Source organism: Abrus precatorius, unplaced genomic scaffold (assembly GCF_003935025.1).
Source record: "Abrus precatorius isolate BTA unplaced genomic scaffold, Abrus_2018 Scaffold6, whole genome shotgun sequence".
Lineage (NCBI taxonomy): Eukaryota > Viridiplantae > Streptophyta > Magnoliopsida > Fabales > Fabaceae > Abrus > Abrus precatorius.
In genome coordinates this window covers 10,797,906-10,820,337 of record NW_020874406.1, presented here as the reverse complement: position 1 = coordinate 10,820,337, position 22,432 = coordinate 10,797,906, and the positions used below count along the sequence as shown (strand labels likewise).

The following is a 22,432-nucleotide window of genomic DNA, read 5'->3' as shown; positions in this document are numbered from 1 at the left end:
ATTGGAAATTATTGGAAAATAAATTAAGGTGTTGCAACTTGAACCTAAACCTAAACCAAAACAAGGGAATGTTGCTTTTTTACTTGAACATTAATTCATGTTTCTGTTGTAGTTGACACTATGCTTTCTATAGCTTTACTTAAGGCAAACAATTAGGCATTTATACTCTGAAATAGATCGACAACATGTATTTGGATGTTAACATATTCCATAGAAAACATGCAAGAATAAAATTTGATTTAACTTACACACACCATGAAAGTCTGAACTCCTTCACACTTCATTATCCATTTTCTTCTGTTGTTGCATTTGCTAAAGTAGGACTCCTATTCATCAATATACTTTCTCAAATAACATGCTTTCAGAGGGTTATCAAAAAGACAATTAAATCATTTTACCCAAAAACATTCTCATTTATTTTTATGATGGCTTAGGTCAATCGTACGATAAAAGTCTTACTAATAATGGTCCCACTTATCTTTGATTATTTTCTTAGAACATGAAATATCACAACTTAGTGATGGTTTCTTTAATGAGTTAGGTGTGAGGTTACACAATCCCAATTTTCCAGGGTTGTTCCTGAATTAGCGAAAAATATGTGTGCAGTTTCAAAATTTATTGTTACATATCCGCTTAAGCGAATATAATACAAAAAACCTTGGGCATATAAAAAATAAATCCGCTTTGAGCAGTTCATCGCTGTTTCAGCGATTCATATGTAGCTTGACTCTTTACTTCATTTCAAAACAATGCTTAATTTTTCACACAAGCATCAACTAATATGTTTCGTATAAGGGCATTTAGTAACTTCAAGATTGAGTTTAAACTTAGCTTAAGCGCGATACTTTTAGCTTAAGCGTGTGATATTTTTAGTTTAAACACGATAGTTTTAGCTTAAGTGTGATATTTTTGCTTTAACCTAAAATTTATTCACTAAAGCTCTATTTAATTCACTTACATTGGACTTATTTTGCTTAAGCTATATATATATCGCTTAAGCTTTAACTTGTTGGTTTAAGCTAGTATTATAAGCTTAAGTAATACACAATTTGCTTAAGTTGAGAATGTAGTCGCTTAAGCGTTATATCACAGCTTAAGTGATGTATGTTTAGCTTCAACGAAATAGTAAGCTTCAGCGAGATTACAAATTATTAACTACTTTATTTTATGAACTCATTCTTATCTTCACCTAAACTTTATATTTAAATTTAAAAGTAAAATATTTTTTTTTATTTGTTAATTACCATAAAATACCATTAGTCCAACTAAATACAATTTAATTAATTTGATATTATATTACTTAGTTAAGTCATATATTACGATCACAAATTTCAAACTCAAAATAGCAGAGTATAAAAAGTAAATTCTTTTTATGAATTTTAACTTTTTTATTATTTATTATAATTTCAATTTGATTATATATTTTAATTATAAAAATTGACATTAACACTAAGAATTTATTTAATAAAGCTTTTCAATATTCAATATCTTAATTAAATAGCTTAAATAACCATTCCCAATACTACATTTTTTATTTGTTAATGGTATAACTAGTATATTTTAGAATGGTATAAGACCTTTTTTACAATTTCAGCATAAGCGTTTGAAAGCTTAAGCCAAATTACCATAAAAAATAATTAACTCATCATTGCATTTATAAGAACAATGAATAGAATAAGGTGGAAGGTCATCAAATTTGTTTCAATTTTTCTATGATACTATTTTCAAACATTTTAATTACTTTATCTTATTATAGAAATTTCAAAACAAATTTCTTAAATTGATTCCAATGACAATTTTTTTAATTTTCAAAAGCTTGCAAATGTTTATAACTACAATTTTATTTTGTACTTACTTCGATAAGTTTTTTAATATAGCTCATTATATAAAATTTTATAAACAAATTTAAGGTACGATGACTCATACAAAATAGTTTATTTAATAATAGCTTAAATAAGGTGTGTTCCCAAACAAATCCTAAATTTGTAGCAAAAGTCTTCACATAAAAAAAATATATTGAGTAAGCAATTAATTAAATTATATGCTTCAAATATTACTTTTTATCATACAAAAAAGGCTTGTGAAATTAAAATTTGCATTCTCTTACAAATGATCTTAACAACAATGTCTGTCATTGCATGAATTTGCTTAACAAATTTAAATACTTTCAAAGGTTTCTTTAATAGCTTGATTCTTACATATTATAGTCTCCATTATTCATCACTTACTCATGTCTTGGCTCTTAGACTAATTGTTTTTTCATAATTTGCTTACCTCAGCATGACACTCCCTCCTTGTGATAAGACCTATGGAGACATGAATAGAGACCTTGATTAAGCTCTTTTGTTTTTCCTCATATAGTTACCAATGGTGACTTTTGATACATATTAGTTTCAAAATATACTTCGTGAATTCATATAAAGGTTTTTGTTTGGATTTATAACCTAAAATGTTAAGAAGTTAAAATTTAGTCTTTATTGTTAACTCTCCTTCTGTTAGTTTCAGGTGCTCCTTTGACAAGTTCTATGCATACACTTCAAGATTCTCAACAAGATGCAGGTGCTCGTTGAACTTTTCAAGTCTCAAGAATAGAGGGAGAAGAAGATAAAAGGGAGAATTGAAAGACATATTTCATATTTGCTACACCCTATATATGCTATTTTGCTTAAGCTATATTGGTTATAATGTAAGGGTTTCCTTACCTTGATATTCGGTTAAGTTAATATTCATCGTTTAAGATGTTATTGCACTATATTTCATAGCTTAAGCGGTTTATTTTTTTTAAGCGAATTACCTCTAGTAGTTATTTTTTTCTATAATTTTCGGTTAAGCGAAAAAAATGTGGTTTAAGCGAATGTTACAAAATTTGTGTGATGTAAAAATGACCATTATGCAGGGAGAACATGGAAAAGATCTAAAAGGACATTGAATAATGTATCAATACAAAACCTCATAAATAGGGTTTGTGGAGAACTTTAAAGATCTAACATAACATTCAACGTTATGTTAATTCAAAAGTTATTTTTTTTGTTATGTATTCAAACTGCATTTGAATGCATATCTAAATGCATACTTTCTTAAAATAAGGTTCAAGGATACATAAAAGTGAAGAGGAGAAAATACAATGTATAGAGTTTTGAAGGCAAAAGACAATAATAGGTCTTTAAAATACAAAATAAAAGATTTTCAAGGTCCAAAAAGAAATTTTAGACATTTTTACAGAAGATTAAATGATAAATATGTATAAACTTGTATTATTAAGTTATAGGTAAAAGAGATTTTAACTGTTTACAGATTTTAAAATACATCCAACACTTTAAAAATGTCACTCACTCATAAGTCACTTACTTTATTAACTCATACTAGCCTCCATTAATATATATATATATATATATATATATATATATATATATATATAACTTCTTAAAATTTTTAAGTTATAAAGTTTGAATTAACTTATTAAATAGTCAATCTGAAATAACTATTTGATTCATGTAGCCGTCAATTTGATTAAAGTCAGAAGACAATAAATTCAACTTAGGTTGTATATTGCATTTGAAAAATTAAAATCTGTAAAACTTGCAACTCGACATATACTTTTTTTTTTTCAATTCTTATATTTTCTTTTGGATTTGAAAATATTTTAAAATAAAATATATTTTAAAACAACTTCACTAATTTAAAAAAAAAATCCTCTCTTTCGTTGAGACGTACATAAGGGGGGGGGGGGAACCTCTTTCATCGAGACATACATTAATAATAAACAGGCCTACCAAGGATTTTTAGTCAATATATGTTCGATCTAAAAATATTTGTTTAGATGTTTTATACTATAATAACTTTTTCATTGTATGCATAATTTTAATTTAGATTAATTTTTAAAATATAATTGGATATATATTACCATTGTTGAATCGCGTGTTGTAAGAAAAGTACAGTATGATAGACGATATAATTATTGTAAAGAATATTTTTTTTATTTTATAAAAGATTAATTAAAGAAATAAGGATTTATCATATAAGTAATAATTAGTTTGATATGATCTGCCCTCATGCAACAATGAAATAAAGGCAACAAAATATATCAACGCCAATATTATTAAGTTTAGTTTTCATTCTTAAGCATAAAACAACTCTTATTATGTATAATTTTTTTTTTTATATATACATAGTTTCATCACTATTTCTTTTTATTAAGGACAAAATTATGAGATATATAACTTCATTATTGATTAATATTATATATATATATATATATATGCTTAAACATTCTCAAGTTCATAATTTTTTTCAAATTTTTTTTATATTAAAGTGTTTTTTATATTTTAATTGTCTTGTATGCTAAGATTTTAATTTCTTAGATTCCAACTTTAATTGTTTTTGTAAAAAATATTTATCATTTCAAATCTTAAATACTTACGCGTTGAAGTTAATTCTTTTCAAAATTATCTAAAATCTGTTTCCCATAAATATAAACTATATTTTTAACAAATTTAAAAATAGTTTATGCAATTCACAAGATATATGGAAAATAAAGATTGATTTCTTCCTTTTAAATGTAAGAATTTCTTATTAAACTGGGTTCTCCCTGTGCCACTTGACTTTTTCATTAAAATATATGGAAAATAAAAATCACGATTCCAAATTCAAATAAGGGTGCAAGGTATACGACAAAGGAAAAAAAGTGACTGAACATAATTAAATAATGTGATGCATGGAGCAGGAAAATTTTCTGAAAAAAATTGCAAGCAATATTATATTAGTGATACACAAATTCACTTTTCTATATATCTATCTTGCTTGAACGACATTTAACTAATGTTATTTATAGGTTTCATTGTTCCAAGTAGCAACATTTATTAAGGACTATATCCTACAGAAAACATAATTCAAAGGCTATATATTAATGACTGATTTTGATTGGAATAACTTGCAAGGGTTCACTTTTTCTCAAGGCATTTCCCTGCACTGCATCATCCATGTCCATGTCTTTTGGTCTCATGCCATTTTTAAGCTTCCAGACAAAAGCATTTATTAGAGAACCCAACATCAAGTGCAGCATCCTAATAGCCAATGGCATGCCAGGGCATATTCGTTGACCACTTCCAAATGGTGTCAGCTGAAAACTTTGGCCCTCCTAAAAATCTCTCTGGTTGTTCCTTCTTGAGGAACGACTGTCTTCAACCTCTGATCTGGCGTCCTTCTGGCGATTGCTGATGTGGGAGGGTACCTGCAAAAGGCACTCTGATGTTGAAATTAGGATTCAGCTCGGAGTAATAAATGGTATTCAATAATAAAAAGTCAACCTCCTACCTGCTCTTTCTACCTTTCTTTTATAGGCACTGTAATGGGCTAATGGGCCTGAGTCAACTTTGACTTTTGGCCCTTTTCATGATTTGAATAAAATTCTAATTATTATTTATCTTTGAATCTTAGAAATACTGATTTAGACTAGCCGAATAGATATTCAGTTTCCTTTCTTCTATATGTAGGGTCCATCAGTTCCCCTATCCAGTACACTAGTCCCCCAAGCCCGAAGAGGTACGATTTGAGGGCTTTAAATTACTAGGGGAACAGTCGGACGAGGGGGGATTTTGGCGTAGTGGAAAAGAATACTGAGGATGGTATTCGGTTTGATGAGTGGAAGGGAATACCGAGGAGGGTATTCGGTTCGATCAGTGATCAAGAATACCGAGGGGGGTATTCGGTTTAATCAGTGAACAAGAATACCGAGGGAGGTATTCAGTTTAATCAGTGATGAGGAATACCGAGGGGGTATTCGGTTTGATCAGTGAAAGGGAATATCGAGGATGGTATTCGGTTTTGATGAGTGGAGAGGAATACCGAGGAGGGTATTCGGTTCGATCAGTGAAAGGGAATATCGAGGATGGTATTCGGTTTTGATGAGTGGAGAGGAATACTGAGGAGGGTATTCAATTCGATCAGTGAAAGAGAACACCGAGGATGGTATTCGGTTTTGATGAGTGGAAAGGAATACCGAGGGGGGTATTCAGTTTGATCCTTGAAAGGAATACCGAGGGGGTATTTGGTTTTCAATAAAGTCAATGTAATCCGAAGAATTTAGTAAATGAATAATAATAAAAATTTATAAAATGCATAAAAATAAATAATAAAAAATGGAAATGGATTCTTCTAGAATGTCAAGTACTTTTTAGGGTTTCCTCGATATGTGTGCGCAAAACGAAAGGGTACTCGATCTAGGACAAATCTGTCGGTTGGAGAGGGATGTGACCTTTCATATGTCCAGGGCCCTTTATAAATATGTGGTGGTCCAGGTGCTTCGTTCTCTACTTTGTCTCTATACCGAGAAGTATATACTATCACTCCAAACCGAAGGGTACTCAATCTTTCTTTTTTCAAACCGACTACTGTGAGGTATGCTTCGTTCTTTCCCTATTTTTATCATGGTCGGATCCTTAGAATGGGAAGACTCATTGTCTGAGTCGTCCATGCCGACTAGTGTCGATAGTCAACATGCTGAGAAAACCGAAGGGGGGGTAGCATTTGGTTCAGGACCTAGTGGGAATGATGAAGGCGTAGAGATTTGCGTTAGGGAGTGCAATGACGAAGCCGAATCGTCAGAGTCCACCAATTCTGATTCCTCTGAACCTTTACCGAGCATGAGCCCCCTAGGGAGAGACCAGTACTTCCCCCTTGTACTATTCCTGGATACGAGTGGGTACACGGTGAGGTAGCTGCCTACTTCTCTCAGTATAGGAGAAATAAGGATCTCCAATCTTTTGTTGATCATGTGGACATTTCATTGTGGGAGCCGTTCGATCCCTACCCCATATTCATTAATCCTTGTCGTGGGGACGAAACCAAGGACCCTGAGTTTGTTTTTCGAGGGGGTTCCGGGATGGCCGACACCTTCTTCGTGTATGAGTATATGTTTAGGGAGCTAGGAATAAAATTGCCCTTTAATGATTTTCAACTGGGAGTGTTGCGAAATTTAAATGTAGCGTCGACACAACTCCATCCGAATGGGTGGGCGGCTATTCAGGCTTTTAGAGTACTTTGTAAATTTCATTATATTGAACCCAGTGTAGGATTGTTTCTTCATTTTTTTTGTACTCGTCCATCGGACCTGGCCAGATGGGTATCCTTAATAAGGCAACCAGACTTGCCTTTGTTTAAGCCTTATGCTTCATCTTTTAAGGGTTTTAAAATCGGTTTCTTCAAAGTAACCATCCACCCTGTAGGTAGAAATTTTTTCTTTGATAGTGAAAATAATCCTCTTTTTCCTTTCCACTAGACCCGGGTGCCTCGCCGGTATGACTGGATTCCCGAGGATATGTTGTCAGCTAAGGAATTAGCGGCATTAGAATATTTAAAGTCTCTTCCCCGAGACTTTCCTGCCCGACATATACTTTTAGTATTAAAATCTCCTCAACCTCGCCTAGACATGGATGGTATGTTACGTGATTGTGCTTTTATTTTTGGGTTAAATGATATTGATTTGACTGGCTGCTTTTATTGTTTAATGGCTCAGCGTGGTGTTCATGTGCCGACATACCGAAAAACTTTGAAGTCTAGGGCACCTGAGAACACGCCTATTGAAGAGCACCGACATCCTCAACTGGACCATATTCCTGTTGCGACCGAGCCGCAACCTTCTCCCCGAGACCTTGTTATTGCCGAAAACCAACCGAAAAAACGGAAAGACAAGGTGAAGGAGAAAGAGAAGAGCAAAGAGGCGGATAGAGAGAAGAAAAGGAAGCACTCTCATTCAGGAAGGCCGAGCGGCTCAGATGGAAGCCGTCATCAAGGCCGGGGTGAGCTGGCCTCTAGCGCTGGGAGTTCCTCGAATAGTGTCTTCCCTCCTTTCTTTCTGACCGACGCCTTCCTCAACCAAGGTGTTCATGTTGGCCGAGCAGTTGCTCCTGACTTGCTGTCAGACGCAGGAAAGGAAGCGGTTAGCAACCTTGAAATTGAGTCCGTGTGGAAATATTTCTCGGAGTTTCAAATCCGAGCTATGATGATGCTCCGAGGATTGGCTCTGGAGCCCACACGGGAGATGAGGAAGGTTCAAAACGAGTATGCTGTCGCTCAGCAAGCCCTTGCAGAAAATGAGGAGATTCAGCAAAATCTGGCCAAAACAAATAAGGCTTTGGAAGCCAAGGTTATTCAATATAAAGAACATTATCATATAGTGAAAAACCGGCTCCAAGCTACTGAACAAGCGTTGAAGACGAGGGAAGAGGAAATGGAAGCTTGGAGGGTAAAGTCTGTAGGATTGGAGGAGTCTTTGAGGGCCAAATCTGTTGAGATGGAGGAGGCAGTGGCTGCTAAAAGGCACAGGGCTGATGGTGAAATGAAGGCTTTTGCCGACAAGTGTTCAGCTCAAGTGGCTATTGAACATGAGTTGGGTTTTAATCATGTCGTTCGCCAGTGCTATGGTTTTTGCCAAGTGCCTCCTGACTTCTAGTTCGATCTTACTAGAGATTTTTTTGGCGGTCGGTTTTTCCATACAATGACGTAGATGAAGATTTAGAGCCTGACGCCGAAGCCCCTCCAAGAAAAAATATAAACGAAGATGCTGCAACCCCTGATGTAGAGGCGGCCGGTCCTGATACCTCATACCCAGGGAATTTAGTTTAATTTTTCTGTTCTATTCATGGGCCGATAGTGCCCCAATTTTTGTAATCTTTTTGACAGAGAAATAGAAATTCCAACTGGTGTCATTCTCAATTTTTGCTAAAGAAGTTGACCATTTTTCTTGCTACATTTTTCCTGTTACATATAAAGATATATAACGGTATTCGTTCTAATAGCTTCTTCGTTAAGCCAAGCAGGGGCAGTTAAATAAATTTAACTGACTAAGTGCCACTTAAAATATCAGTAACGCTCCATTCTTATCCGAGTAAGGTTAGTCGGTTGGGGAAAATTCAACCTTAAACAAGTGATACTTGAGGAAAATATAATTGATTCATCCTTAACCGAGCGGGGGTACTCGGGGGGGAAATATAATTGATGCATCCTTAACCGAGTGGGGGTACTCGGGAGGGAAATAATTCAACCTTAGCCAAGTGATACTTGGGAGGGAAATATAATTGATTCATCCTTAACCGAGTGGAGGTACTCAGGAGGGAAATATAATTGATTCATCCTTAACCGAGTGGGAGGTACTCGGGAGGGAAATAATTCAATGGTGCTTGAAAGATATCCAGTGCATAAAAAACCGTATAGGTGAAAAAGAAGAATTTTATTGATAAGGTGCCTCGTTAAAAACCTTCCCAGGAAAACCCCTTTTCACTTTCTTTTAAGAGGATAAAACCTGGGATAGGAAAAGAGTACACTTGTGTATGCATTACAAGGCTTAACTATAATAATGTTTCAAATGTGTGACATTCCAGGTCCTCGGTATTAGCTTTCCTTCCAATGTTTTCAACTTGTATGCTCCATTATTTAATCTTGCTGTTACCCGAAAGGGGCCTTCCCAGTTAGCTGCCAGCTTTCCTTCTCGCCGATCTTTGCGTGCGTCTCCGGTTACTCACCATACTAGGTCGTCTTTATAAAATTGTCGTGGACTGATTTTGGAGTTGAATTTTCTAGCCATCATTCTTCTACTAGCCTCGGTCATGATGGCGGCGTAGTCACGTATTTCATCTATTAAGTCCAGGTTTACGGCTAGAGCCTCTTCATTAGCCGATTCCTCAAAATTCTCCCTCCGGAATGAGGGTTCCCCAATTTCCACTGGCACCATGGCATCAGTACCATAGGTAAGCCGAAAGGGAGTTTCCTTTGTTGTGGTTTGCGGCGTGCACCGATAAGCCCATAATATCTCAGGCAGTTTCTCCGCCCACTCTCCTTTTACCGAACCTAACCTTCTTTTTAATTCATGTAAGATCACTTTGTTTGCGGCCTCGGCCTGGCCATTAGTCTGAGGATGTTCCACAGATGTAACTCTGTGTTTGATATGCAGGCCTTCAAGAAACTCATTGAACCGATGATCTGTAAATTGAAGCCCATTATCTGTAATTAGTGCATGGGGGAGGCCGAACCGTGTAATGATGTTTTTCCAAGTGAATTTTTGCACGTTGTTAGCCGTGATGGTGGCTAGGGGTTCGGCCTCAATCCATTTGGTGAAATAATCCACGGCGACGAGGAGAAATTTACATTGCCCTTTTGCTAAAGGGAAAGGACCGAGGAGGTCCATTCCCCAAATAGCAAAGGGCCAGGGAGAGCTAATGTGGCGAAGAGTATCGACGTGTTGGTGCAGGTGAGGACCGTGCTGTTGACAGGGAATGCATTTTTTCACAAACAAATGACAGTCTTGAGTTATTGTTGGCCAGTAGTATCCGGCTCTAAGTACTTTTGCTGCCATAGTTCGTCCACCCGAATGGGTACCACAAATACCTTCATGGATTTCTCTTATGACGTAGTTAGCTTGATCGTCGTCTAGGCATTTAAGCATGGGTGTTGAAACTCCTCTTAGATACAATTCTTTGCCGAGAAGAAGGTATTTGGCTACATGTACTTTTATTTTCTTAGCTGAAGCTATATCCTCTGGTAAGCTGCCATCAGTGAGGTACTGGATGAGTGGGGTCATCCAATTATGGGATGATTTTTCTATGTCCATGCATTCTTGTTTGGCGACAGTAGGTTGGATGATTTGTTGGTGAACCACGCTCTGCAACTGCCCTGGTTTCCGTTGGCTAGCCAGCTTAGCTAGCCTGTCGGCTCGTGCGTTCATGTTTCTTGGTGTGTACCGAATACATACCTCCTCAAACACAGCTTTTATTTTCTTGAATTCCTGAAAATATTTAAGCATGACCAAGTCCCTTATCTGATATGTATCATTAACTTGTTCGGTTACAATTTTAGAATCACTCCAAGCAGTAACGCGTTTAACTCCCATTTCCTTTGCTAGCCTGAGACTGGCGAGTAAAGCTTCATATTCGGCTTGATTGTTGGATGCCTTAAATCCAAACCAGATAGACTGTTCAATGGCAAATGCATTTGGTCCTTCAAGAATGACCCCAGCTCCACTGCCTAATTGATTTGATGATCCATCAACGTGCAAATTCCACATGTCTGAAGTGGTATTATGTTGTATAGTGAACTCATTGATGAAGTTGGCTAACATCTGGGCTTTAAGGGGGCGTCGGTTCTCGAAATGGATATCAAATTGAGACAATTCAATTGTCCAGGCCACCAACCAGCCAGCCAACTCTGGTTTCCTCAAAATTTTGGCCATCGGACAATCTGTACGTACCACCATCCGATGGCTCTGAAAATAGTGTCTTAATCGACGAGCTGTGTGGACTAAGGCAAGTACTACTTTCTCCATTAATTGATACCGGGATTCGGGACCTTGGAGTGTCCTACTAACGAAATATACGAGATTCGGTTCAGGTGTTTCTTGAAGTAAAACCGAACTAATGGCGTGATTGGACACGGCCAAATAAACAACCATTTCCTGATTTGGTTTTGGTTTAATTAACACAGGTGCCGCCGCTAGCACATGTTTGTATTGTACAAAGGCGTCCTCACATTCATTGGACCAAACGAATTTTTGGGATTTCTTCAATAATTCACTGAAAGGCCGAGACCTTTCTGCCATTATTGGCAAGAATCTAGCAAGGGCTGCAATCCGCCCGACCAGTTGTTGAACGTCCTTGACATTTCGAGGGCTGGCCATGTCGATGATGGCTCTACATTTTTTGGGGTTTGCCTATATCCCCCTTTCAGACAACATGAAACCCAAGAATTTAGCGCCAGCTACACCAAATGTACATTTTTCAGGATTGAACCTCATACCATGCTTTCTGGCTTCGCCGAATACTTCCTCTAAGTGGTCAAGATATTCCTTCAATGCGAGGGATTTAATTACCATGTCGTCCACATACACCTCCATGCATTTACCCACTTGTTTTTCAAAAATTTTGTTCATGAGTCGCTGGTATGTTGCTCCTGCATTCTTCAAACCGAACGACATCACTTTATAACAAAAATTTGCAGAATTTGTGATGAACGCTGTTTTTTCCTCATCCGGGGGATACATTCGTATTTGATTATACCCAGAATAAGCATCCAAAAAACTCAGTATTTTGTCACCGGCTGCACCATCGACCAAGGTATCAATGTTTGGTAGGGGATATGCGTCTTTTGGGCATGCTTTATTGAGGTCCGTGAAGTCCGTGCACATTCGCCATTTGCCGTTGGCTTTTTTAACCATGACGACGTTGGCTAACCATGTTGAATACCTGACTTCTCGGATAAAGCCAGTCTGTATTAGTTTGCTGGTTTCTTCTTTTACTGCCTTCGCTCTATCACCACCAATTTTTCTCTTCTTTTGAGCTACTGGCTTGGCCCCTTTGTAGATCGATAAGTGGTGACAAAGAAATGCTGGATCAATGCCAGGCATATCCGAGGCTGTCCAAGCAAACAAATCAGCGTTGTCTAATAACATCCCTTGGAGGATTTGCTTTTCTTGTGCATTCAAACCGACCCCTAAATAAGCGACTTGTTCTAGTTTTGCTCCTAGTTGGAAGGGTTGCTTGTTTTCATTAGGCTCAACCCAATATTCCTCATTCATTCTGGGATCAAGTTCAACATCCAACTCTTCTCCCAACCGAGGGGATACAATATTAACATCTCGGTTATTCACATGAAAGGGTCTAAGGCGTAAACTTGCAAAGTAGCATTCCCTGGCTATTTTTTGATCAGCATAGACGGTAACAATCCGGCCTCTTTCAGATGGAAATTTCATGGCCAAGTACGGAGTGGACACTATGGCCTTCAGTTTATTCAGGGATGGTCTGCCGAGTAGTATATTATAAGATGTGTTCGCATGTACTACAAGATAAGTAACTCTTATGCGTTTTCCCTCGTACTCTGATCCAAACGAGGTATACAAGTCAATACACCCCTTAGTCTCTACTCGTTCCCCGGAAAAACTGACCAACGGTTCGTGATATTCTTTGAGCTCTTCTTCCGAGATGCCTAATTGCTTAAATGTATTCCAATACAGGATGTCGGCCGAGCTCCCCTGGTCAATTAGTGTTTTTTGAACAGTGCAGTTAAGAATGTCTACACTAATTACCATGGGATCATCTTGCACCAGATCGACTCCTTGAAAGTCGTCGTCAGTGAACGTAATAGGCGGGATCCAGATTCCGCTGCCCAATGAAACATTATTAACCGAACAGACATGCCTAAGATGCCTCTTTCTAGCTGAATGGGTATGTCCTCCACCAGCAAACCCTCCGACTATGGTGTTAAGGATGCTTCTCTTGCTCATATCTTCTAGCTGGAGGTTCCCCAGACCTGCTCCTATGTCGTTCAAATTTTTTGCTGTCAGATCTCCTTGGTGATTCAGGGTGACGGTCTCTTCCTTTGTTAGGTTGCCTTGTGGGATTTGTCTGTATGAAATCTTTTAAGTATCCGTCCTTAATTAATTCTTCAATTTTGTCTCTCAATGCTGTACACTCCTCGGTAGTGTGACCCCTGTTTTGATGGTATCGGCAAGACTTGCTTTTATCTGTCCGAGGAGGAGTGTTGACGCGTCTAGGCATTCTCAATATTTCTGTGGCCAACGCTTGATCAAGTACTCTGGACCGATTAGTGTTGAGCGTAGTGTAAGAAGGATACTTAGGTCCCCGAGGTGGTCGTTCAAGTTCATTTCTTCTGCCGTTTCCCTGCCTTGCTTTAAAAGCCTCCCTCTTTTCTGCATTTTTTGAGTTAGATCCTTGGTCCATCTGTACCTGGTTCCAGTACTCGGATAATTCTTCCATCTGCATATACTTCGCAGCCCGACTCCTTAACTCGTCTAGGTCAATCGGGGGTTTTTTTGCAGAGGCTATTAACGAAGGGTCCTGGCTTTAACGTTGTTGTGAGGTGGTGCATAGCCACTGCTGGTTCCAAGTTATGAATTGAAAGAGTCACTTTGCCAAAGCGTTCCATGAACGCTCTAAGTGATTCTCCTTTCTCGGCGAATATTGACTAGGGCCAAGGATGTTAAGGGATGAGGCCGGCTTGTGGCAAACTGCAAGTTGAAACGTCTTGTGAGAGTTGCAAAAGAGTCTATGGATAAAGGGGGGAGTCGGGTGAACCAACTGAGTGCAGGTCCTCGGAGTGAAGTAGGAAAAATTCTACACTATAAGGCGTCGTTTTCTGTGTACAGATCGACTTGTGTTGTAAAGACATCCACATGTTCTCCAGGGTCAGATGTGCCATCGTATTTGTCTATTGCCAACCCTCTTCAATTATCGGGCAGCTTAGCCTCCAAAATGTGGTGAACGAATGGGCTCTGGTTCACAAGATCGTCCCGGTCATTTCTGGTTGTCGATTGATAGACTTGCCTTGATTTCTCTTGCAGTGCTAAGGATTCCCCTTGATCTTGGATGACGGGTGTAGTTTGGGAGGGGACATGTGTCCTTATCTCTTCCCTTAAGCCGGCATTTTCCCTTCTTAGGGCCGAGAGTTCCAGTGCATCTCTTTCGTGCTCCTTCTTCATCTCCATCATTTTTGCCTTAAGCTGCCTCAGTACAGCTAGAATGCTTTCCTCTGTTCCTCCCTTCATCACCACTTCAGGTACTGGTTCCTCTGGTGTGACGCCCTCCATTTGTTGCCGAGAGGTTCCTTCCTGCTGGCTTCTCGTCATTACCATGCTTAATCCTGAAGAATGAAGTTAATCGCGCCCCACGGTGGGGGCCAAAATATTCCTTCTTGAGGAATGGCTGTCTTTAACCTCTGATCTGACGTCCTTCTGGCGATTGTTGATGTGGAAGGGTACCTGCAAAAGGCACTCCGATGTTGAAGTCAGGATTCGGCTCGGAGTAATAAATGGTATTCAATAATAAAAAGTCAACCTCCTACCTGCTCTTTCTACCTTTCTTTTATAGGCACTGTAATGGGCTAATGGGCCTGAGTTAACTTTTACTTTTGGCCCTTTTTATGCTTTGAATAAAATTCTAATTATTATTTATCTTTGAATCTTAGAGATACTGATTTAGACTAGCCGAATAGGTATTCAGTTTCCTTTCTTCTATATGTAGGGTCCATCAGTTCCCCTATCCAGTACACTGGTGAAAACATATATGTCAGCATTGTTCCAAGTTTTTGGATCCCTTCCAATAGCCCACTCATTAATAAGGATTTGTGCACCCTGTTGGAATGGTGTAGCCATTGAGCTCTACATCTTCCTTGGCCTTTCAAGGGAGTAAAAGTGGAGCTGCTGGGTGCAAGCGAAAGGTCTCCTTTATTATTGCTTGCAAGTAAGGGAGTTTAGAAATGTCTGATTCCCCAACTAGTTTACCTTTTCCAACGGTTTCTTCAAGTTCTTTTTTGGCTTTTGACAAGGTTTTTGGGTTGTGAAGTAGCTCAGCCATTGCACATTCTAATGTATATGCAGTTGTATCAGTTCCAACAACAAGTAGATCTTATCATTATCACAAACCACAACACTTATATATATATAGGCATGAATCATATAAGGGTAATCTACTACATGATAGTTACTTATATTATAGTAGTTTATAAGGTTCAGGAAAATACATACATGTAGTAAATGTTTAATCTTTTCTTTGTCCATGTCCTCGCTGTTCTCTTTAGAAATGTCAAGCAAGGCGTCTAACATGTCATTCTTGGTGACAAAACATTTCCCTTCTCGCAGCTTCAACCTCTCATCAATTAAGTCGCCAAAGACATTGAACAACTTGCCAACATAAAGGGCACAACTCCTTTTGATGCCTTGTGGGTCAACTATCTTCAACAAGGGGAAAAAATCAGCTAGGTTTGGAGTTCCAACGACTTTCAAGATGTTCACTACTATATCCTTGTACTCTCCAGTGTCAGTTGAAGAGATAACAAAATCCAAAGAAAATAAAGTGTTTGATACAAAGTTGATTGAAATATTGAAAGCTGCTCTCCCAATATCCACTGTTTTACCGGTTAGGGTGCTTTGGTGGACATCATTGAGGAGTTCATGCATTTTCCTCCGCCTAAGGTATTGGCTTGCATTTAAAGACTTGTTGGAGCATAATTGATTGTTACATATTTTTCTCATGTCTCTCCAAAGAGGTGAAACAGGAAGAAAGGCTAAGTTATACTGATCATGGTTGTGAACAGTTACAGCTTGAGGTACAGTTCGGTCTGAAAATAACAGATCATGGGTTTGGAGAACCTTTTTAGCCATGTCTGCTGAAGAGATTATTATGGTTGTTACTTGGCCTAGCTTTAAACGCATTACTGGGCCATGAATCTTAGCAAGCTTTGCTAAGGATTGGTGTGGCTTTTTTCCTAGTTCAAGGAGGTTTCCAAAGATGGGAAGAGGTGAGGGTCTAGGCGGAAGCTTATTATGGTTTGCTTTCTTTTTTCTTGCATGAATAATAGCCTATGTGACAATGCATGTCAACAGGAGGATTAGCACATAGCTCAGTGTATCCATATCTAATTCACACAAAAGCATGCAAAAAAAAAAAGCCTAGAGAGGGAAATTGTTGATGCTTTGGGTCTATTACGAAGCACCCTATTTATAGTACATCTCAATCAAACAGGAGAAATTAAGATAGTCTCATTAAATTTAGTTTCATAAAAGTCTACTTATGTCTATACATGTATTTCATATTTGTGTGTATGGCTTGGGCGAATGGACTAATGAAGTGATATAAAGATATGAGTTTTAAGTTGTGAAAATTTGACCCTTGAAAACCGAGATAATAAGAATAAAAAGTCTAATTCTTTGCATTAAGAGCATTCACAAGGTCCTAATACCAGGCTCTGAAAATCGGTTTCACAAATTAACCTAGACTTGTTAAACCCTAGACTCAGCCAATTAAGAACATCTCTATTTGTATATTATTCTCATGTTGTGTATATTAGATGGTTACAAGCAGTATATCCATTGAATAGTGTCGGATAATTTCTTTTGCCTAATGCTCAAAGCACCTAGACTCAGCGGAATTAACAATACAGAAATACAAACAAACTCGAATACTATTTGGATAAACCATATGTTTTCATTTTGGAGTCTGCTATCTCCTCTGTTCTTGTAGTATTTGCATTTTTTTATTCAGCGATAATTTATTTATTTAACTTATAAATAAAATGGGTGATTTTTCTATATCAATTTTATTTTCTTTCGAATTATTATTATTTCAAATTAAAAACTATTAGAACAAACTTTTTTTATTTTTGTAAAACTTATAAAACTAAATCTTTTGATTAAAAAATATTTTAAGAAATCAAACTAAAGCACACAATATCTTACTACTTCAAGCTCTATTTATAAGAAGAAACTATCAATATTTTATTATTATAAAAAATAAATACTCATTTTTAAATGTATTAATTACTAAATCCTTTTTATAACCTTATTTATTGTAAAATTTGTATTAACAAAATACTCACCCTTTCCATGAGTAGACACATTCCTTCTTTTTATACTATGATATTTCTAAAATAAAATATAAATTCATCACATACTTTTTAGTAATTTTGATAAATTAAGTATATATATATCCTATAAATAGGATCAAAGATAATAGTTTGAAGAGTGACCTCCTTGCTACTCAGATCATTTGGTCTAAATATTTTCAGCGGATAAGACAAAATTTCATAATTAGTTCGGCTTACTCCGTTCTTCCGAACTTAAAATTATATAGTTTGGGATTTTAAACTACAAAATTTTAAAAACGATTGTGCATGTCAAGTGGCCTTTACCAATAGTTTATGAATTTCAAGGAGAGAAGGTATTTTGCATTATTTGTTTACATTTTAAAGTCGTTTGCACACACTTAAACTACAGAGTCTGGTTTACCCATGGTCACCTTTCTTATTTTTCTATAATTGGGTTAAACTCACTTGAGTAAGTAGATGTATTTGACCACTAAACCAGCTGAAGATAAATCATGATGCAATTAAACGGGACACTCCCACGAAAATATCACCGCAGCATGAACAGAGAAAGGAGGAGAGAATCGAAAATAAATATACTGTTCATGGGAAGCATAAAGTGTTGGAAACGGAGCACAAAGTTGTCAAAAATTCAAATTACATAGGGATATATGTAGTTTCGTAAACTTCATGTTTTTTAAGCCCCAAATGACAACAAAACACACATTACAAGCGGGAAAAAGATGCACGGATCGAGTTGTTGGATGACATCTGTCAGGTTTCTTTGTATACATAAGATAGATGGCTTTGTCTGGCCAGCAGCAAAGGACCTCAACCTGTGTAGGAATCATGAACAAAAGAGCATTGGAAACTTTAACATTACACTGCCCAACTTCAAGTTCTCTTCCCCTAACCAACCCGTTTTAACTAAATATTATACCCCATATATGTTGAATTGAGATTTGCGGATATATCAATGCACGTATGCAAGGTTAAGAACAAAGAAAGAAAGATATAATAGGCATTCTTGACACCATTGATTATAGATATATGAGGAGAAAAGTGAAAGTAAATCCCCACTTCCACTCTTTCGCCTTCTTGTGGTAAGTTGTAACACATACAGAAGATGTAATAATTTTCTATCTTCGTAATATGCATATCCTTAGGTCACATTTTTGTAGACATTGATTCTTGTCAAAATTCTCAATTCACCGCCTCATTTTTCACTCTTTAATGAAGGAAAGAGTGCAGCTGAGCATTAAGACAATGACGGGAGATTTTACACTTGTTTCAATTCAGGGAACTATGAGAACCAGAATGCTTATAATGACATATAAGTGCAAGGTCGTGAGCTAAAATGTTTACCTTCAGTTGCAAGAAACATATATATACAATTAGGACTCTGATGCAAGAAGTCCCATTTGTTGAGTAAGACGTTCAACGTGCTGTATCTTATCAATTTTTTCCTGCTTATTTTCCTTGTCTGAAGGAAAACCCAGATCTTCTATCAAATCACATCCTAGAGAGCTACATTTGGTTTCTTCCATGTCTGCAGTAACTGGGCTTGGCCTTAAAAATAGTTCCCAGAATTCATCATTGATTCCTGGGAGTTTGGAAATTTCACCTGCATCAGGTGAAAAATGATCAGCTTCTATAGAGTCTGTCCCGTCCAAAACAGCTGACATCATATCTATATCCTCCATGTTCCTAATTTCAGCCCCCATAACATTCAGATTATGATTCAGTAAACTGCTTTCTGTCTCCATCTCTTGACTTTTACAAAGATCCGAAACATTTTCTTGACAATTATGCAAACTTAATTCTGGAAATTCAGTTGTTTTGATAGAGTCAGCCAACATAGCAGGGGAAGACTGCTCCTCAGATATGCTACTGGGCATACAATTGGCAGGAAATTGTGATCCTACTTCCATACATGTTAGCTCAGAAATAGGTGGAACCACAGAAAGGATCACATCAGAAACCTGTGTCGATGAACTACTGCTATCTAATGCAATGGCAGAAGGAACATCGTCAAGAAGGAAAACATCAGGGTTCTTGATTGATGATTCTGTTGTCTTAGAATTGTTTATTTGCAATATCTGGCGAAATAATGCTTTTGCAGCCTCATTTATGGAAGTCTGGTACTTGACAACGTGTCCATCAAAAGCATTATGGAGTTCCTTGGTGGCTAAACTATCTTCTTCTTGCCCATGGAGCCTCCTCTTTTTATTGCCCCCAGTGATCTGTCTATTACTTTCATTCTGCTGCTGTACAAATTGAGCTAAGAAGCCTGGACTATGCATTGCCTTTGCAAGGAATGACATCATCTGCTGCTGGCGCTGCTCCATTGCCTGCACACGTTGCCCAACATTTTGCAATTGGTTATCAGTCACTTGTTGTTTCTGTCTTAACCTAACAAGTTCCTGCATAAGCACATTCTTATCCCTTTTCAGTCTTCCCACCTCTTCCTCAAGCCCAAATTTCCCCACTTCAACACATGCCCTCACAGGTGAGTTATGCACTTGAGATGGTTGTTGAGTACCATTTACATGAGCAGATTTCCGCCTACTGATACTTTTTAAAAGTTGTTTCTTACCCCTTAAAAATCCTTCATTTGCAAATTCCCAGCGGTCTGGGTCAACCTTTCTAAAACCCTGCTTGTCAATCAAAAGGATATTATTGAATAAAGATTAAGACTAGAAAATATGTGTAACCTGTACAACTCATCCAGCATGATTAATCAATTATCTCTTGAGTGTATGAGATACAAGTAAATTTTCTCAGACAGCAGTAGAATAGATTTCATGAAAATTAACTAACTTCATTGTGGAGTGCCAACAAGGGGACATACATTTACCAACTTTGAAATATTGCATCAATTATAGATATAGCTAAAGAAGAGCTTATAAAAACTTAGGCAATCGTCACTTCATGAGAAAACTTTTGGATTGAGTTAGGCTCATCCCAAATTCAAGCACTGCAATCTATGATCCTATTACTTCACTGCAACAATTTTCTTACAGCATAATACCAAAGGTAATTGTCTTTAACCATGTATTTCTAATTATATCCTTTGATCCTTTATTTAACCAGCTACCCTACAGTTACCAACTTACAATCACTGCCAATGAAGGGTAAACCCTAAATGCCGGTAGCACCAGCTACTGTATCTTTAGTTTTGGCAGTCTCTCAATCTGACTATATCATTGTTTATGTGTATTATTTAATGGATTTATAGGTGATATGGGCTCTGTTTAAGGAAACTATCCTCACTTAAGAAATAGGGAGCAAAACACAAGGACCTGGAACTATTCATTGCATAATCGTTTTTTTTAAGACCCAAGTATCATAAATTATTCAACTTAAGAAGCAAGCCTTACTGCCAAACACCAAGCAAATGCAGTTCCAATTATGTTGCATAAATACAAGGCGAAAATCACATTAACTAATACATAAAACCACAATTTACACGTGTAGTTTCCTCATGATTAATACTGAATTTACTTGACTTATCTCCCAAACAACTAAATTCAGTGCAGTAAGAGAAGGGGAAAAATAAAAGAAAGAAATAAAAACAAAGAGAATCTTTGATCAAAGGTAAACCTCGGTTCTCTCACACACAATTTGATATATTTTAACTTACAACAAGAACCCAAAATTTAAAAAAGAGAGAGAGACACACACGCACGCACAACACACTCAATGATTGAAAATTTTGAGTTCACTTTGCTAACTTACTGTGAAAAACACAGATCTAACGAAGCTAATCCAAATTTACAAAAAGTCGAGCATACCAAACGAAGGTGTAAACTGACCTGCAAATTGGAGATTCATAGCAATAAATGAGAAGCCACAGCATTGAAACAAAACAACGAGAATAGAAGGGGTTCCCATAAGGCACAAACATTAAATCCAACAGAAAAGAAGAGCGATCCTTTCCATGACAAAATGAATAATAACAAAAAAGAAAAAAAGGGGTTACCCACATAAGTATTCAACTGGCGAACGAAGCTGGAGAAGTTGTTGTGCTTGAAATGGTTGGGTAAGATGTGAGTGGAGAATTGGGGAACGTTCCAAACGACGAAGGAATTGTTGTTATCACCCCACGAGACGATGGAATCGGTAGAAGGATCGTCAACCATGTCGTAGGTTTTGCTAAGGAACGGTGCCACGCTAACACTGTTCCACGATGCTCCCTCCATACCTGATCCTGATCAACACCCTTCCTATTCCCTTTCCTTTTACTGCAAACACACACACACACACACACACACAATCAATTGAAAGCAAAGTATCACACGCTCTCAAACCTCCCCTCGCTACTCTCCTTTCACTCTCTTTCTCTCTCTCACTCACTCTATCTCCTCTATATATATACATTTCACACACTTTTTCTTTTTAACATTTCTTTTCCATCAAGATAAGTAATTATTGGTATTTTGTTCAACACTATTCTAACTCGCAGTTTTTTAAATATTCGTTTTTAATTACTGGTTAAAAGTAAATTTTCAATTCGTAATATATTTTTTGTTTTCTTCCGAATCCATCCAACGGTGCTTATCACCGGGTCCATAAAATTATCTCTGCATCTTGCATTTTTTTTATATTATTCAAACATTTTAAATATTATATATATATATATATATATATTTTTTAAGACACAACCAACTTTCATTATCTATTCAGTATTCTAAATATTTAATATAATATTAACGGTTATAATTACTGTATGTACAATATTTTCTTAATCTTCACATTATTATAAAAATTATTTTTATAAAATTCTGTTGTTTTCTTGTGATGTTTAAAATAATATAAATATTTTAACAAAACTATTAAACCCTGCTTTTTGTAGAAAGTTTAAATTTTTATTATCTTTTATTCTTACAATTCTTTTAAATATTAAATATTATATATATATTTTTAAATATATGTGTATATATACACTTTTTATTCAATACTTAATCATAGTAAAATTGTTATATTTTTTTAACGTTATAATTTTTTAACTTATGCAACATCATGCAGGATAATAAATTGTATATAATAATTTTTAAAAAGTTAAAATATT

At 36.7% G+C, this 22,432-nt stretch overlaps 1 protein-coding gene and 1 pseudogene across 1 annotated transcript; both read right to left on the bottom strand.

Moving 5' to 3' along the window:
* Nucleotides 1–4,903: 4,903 nt before the first annotated feature.
* Nucleotides 4,904–16,414, bottom strand: LOC113869741 (annotated as a pseudogene).
* Nucleotides 16,415–17,937: 1,523 nt separating this feature from the next.
* On the bottom strand, nucleotides 17,938–21,706 carry LOC113868462 (heat stress transcription factor A-1e). The gene is made up of 3 exons (XM_027504063.1): nucleotides 21,348–21,706; nucleotides 18,727–20,015; nucleotides 17,938–18,197 (listed from the first exon to the last, which is right to left on the bottom strand). The coding sequence occupies exons 1-2, from the start codon at nucleotides 21,561–21,563 to the stop codon at nucleotides 18,756–18,758; spliced, it is 1,476 nt and encodes a 491-aa protein (XP_027359864.1). The 5' UTR covers nucleotides 21,564–21,706; the 3' UTR covers nucleotides 17,938–18,197; nucleotides 18,727–18,755.
* Nucleotides 21,707–22,432: the final 726 nt, after the last annotated feature.

What these genes read in the sequence shown, in the direction of transcription:
- LOC113868462 (XM_027504063.1), bottom strand. Translation starts at nt 21,563, where the DNA reads ATGGAGGGAGCATCGTGGAACAGTGTTAGCGTGGCACCGTTCCTTAGC. An exon ending in TTCGCCAGTTGAATACTTAT is followed by an intron (nt 20,016 to 21,347) that starts GTGGGTAACCCC and finishes ATTGACAAGCAG; the next exon opens with GGTTTTAGAAAGGTTGACCC.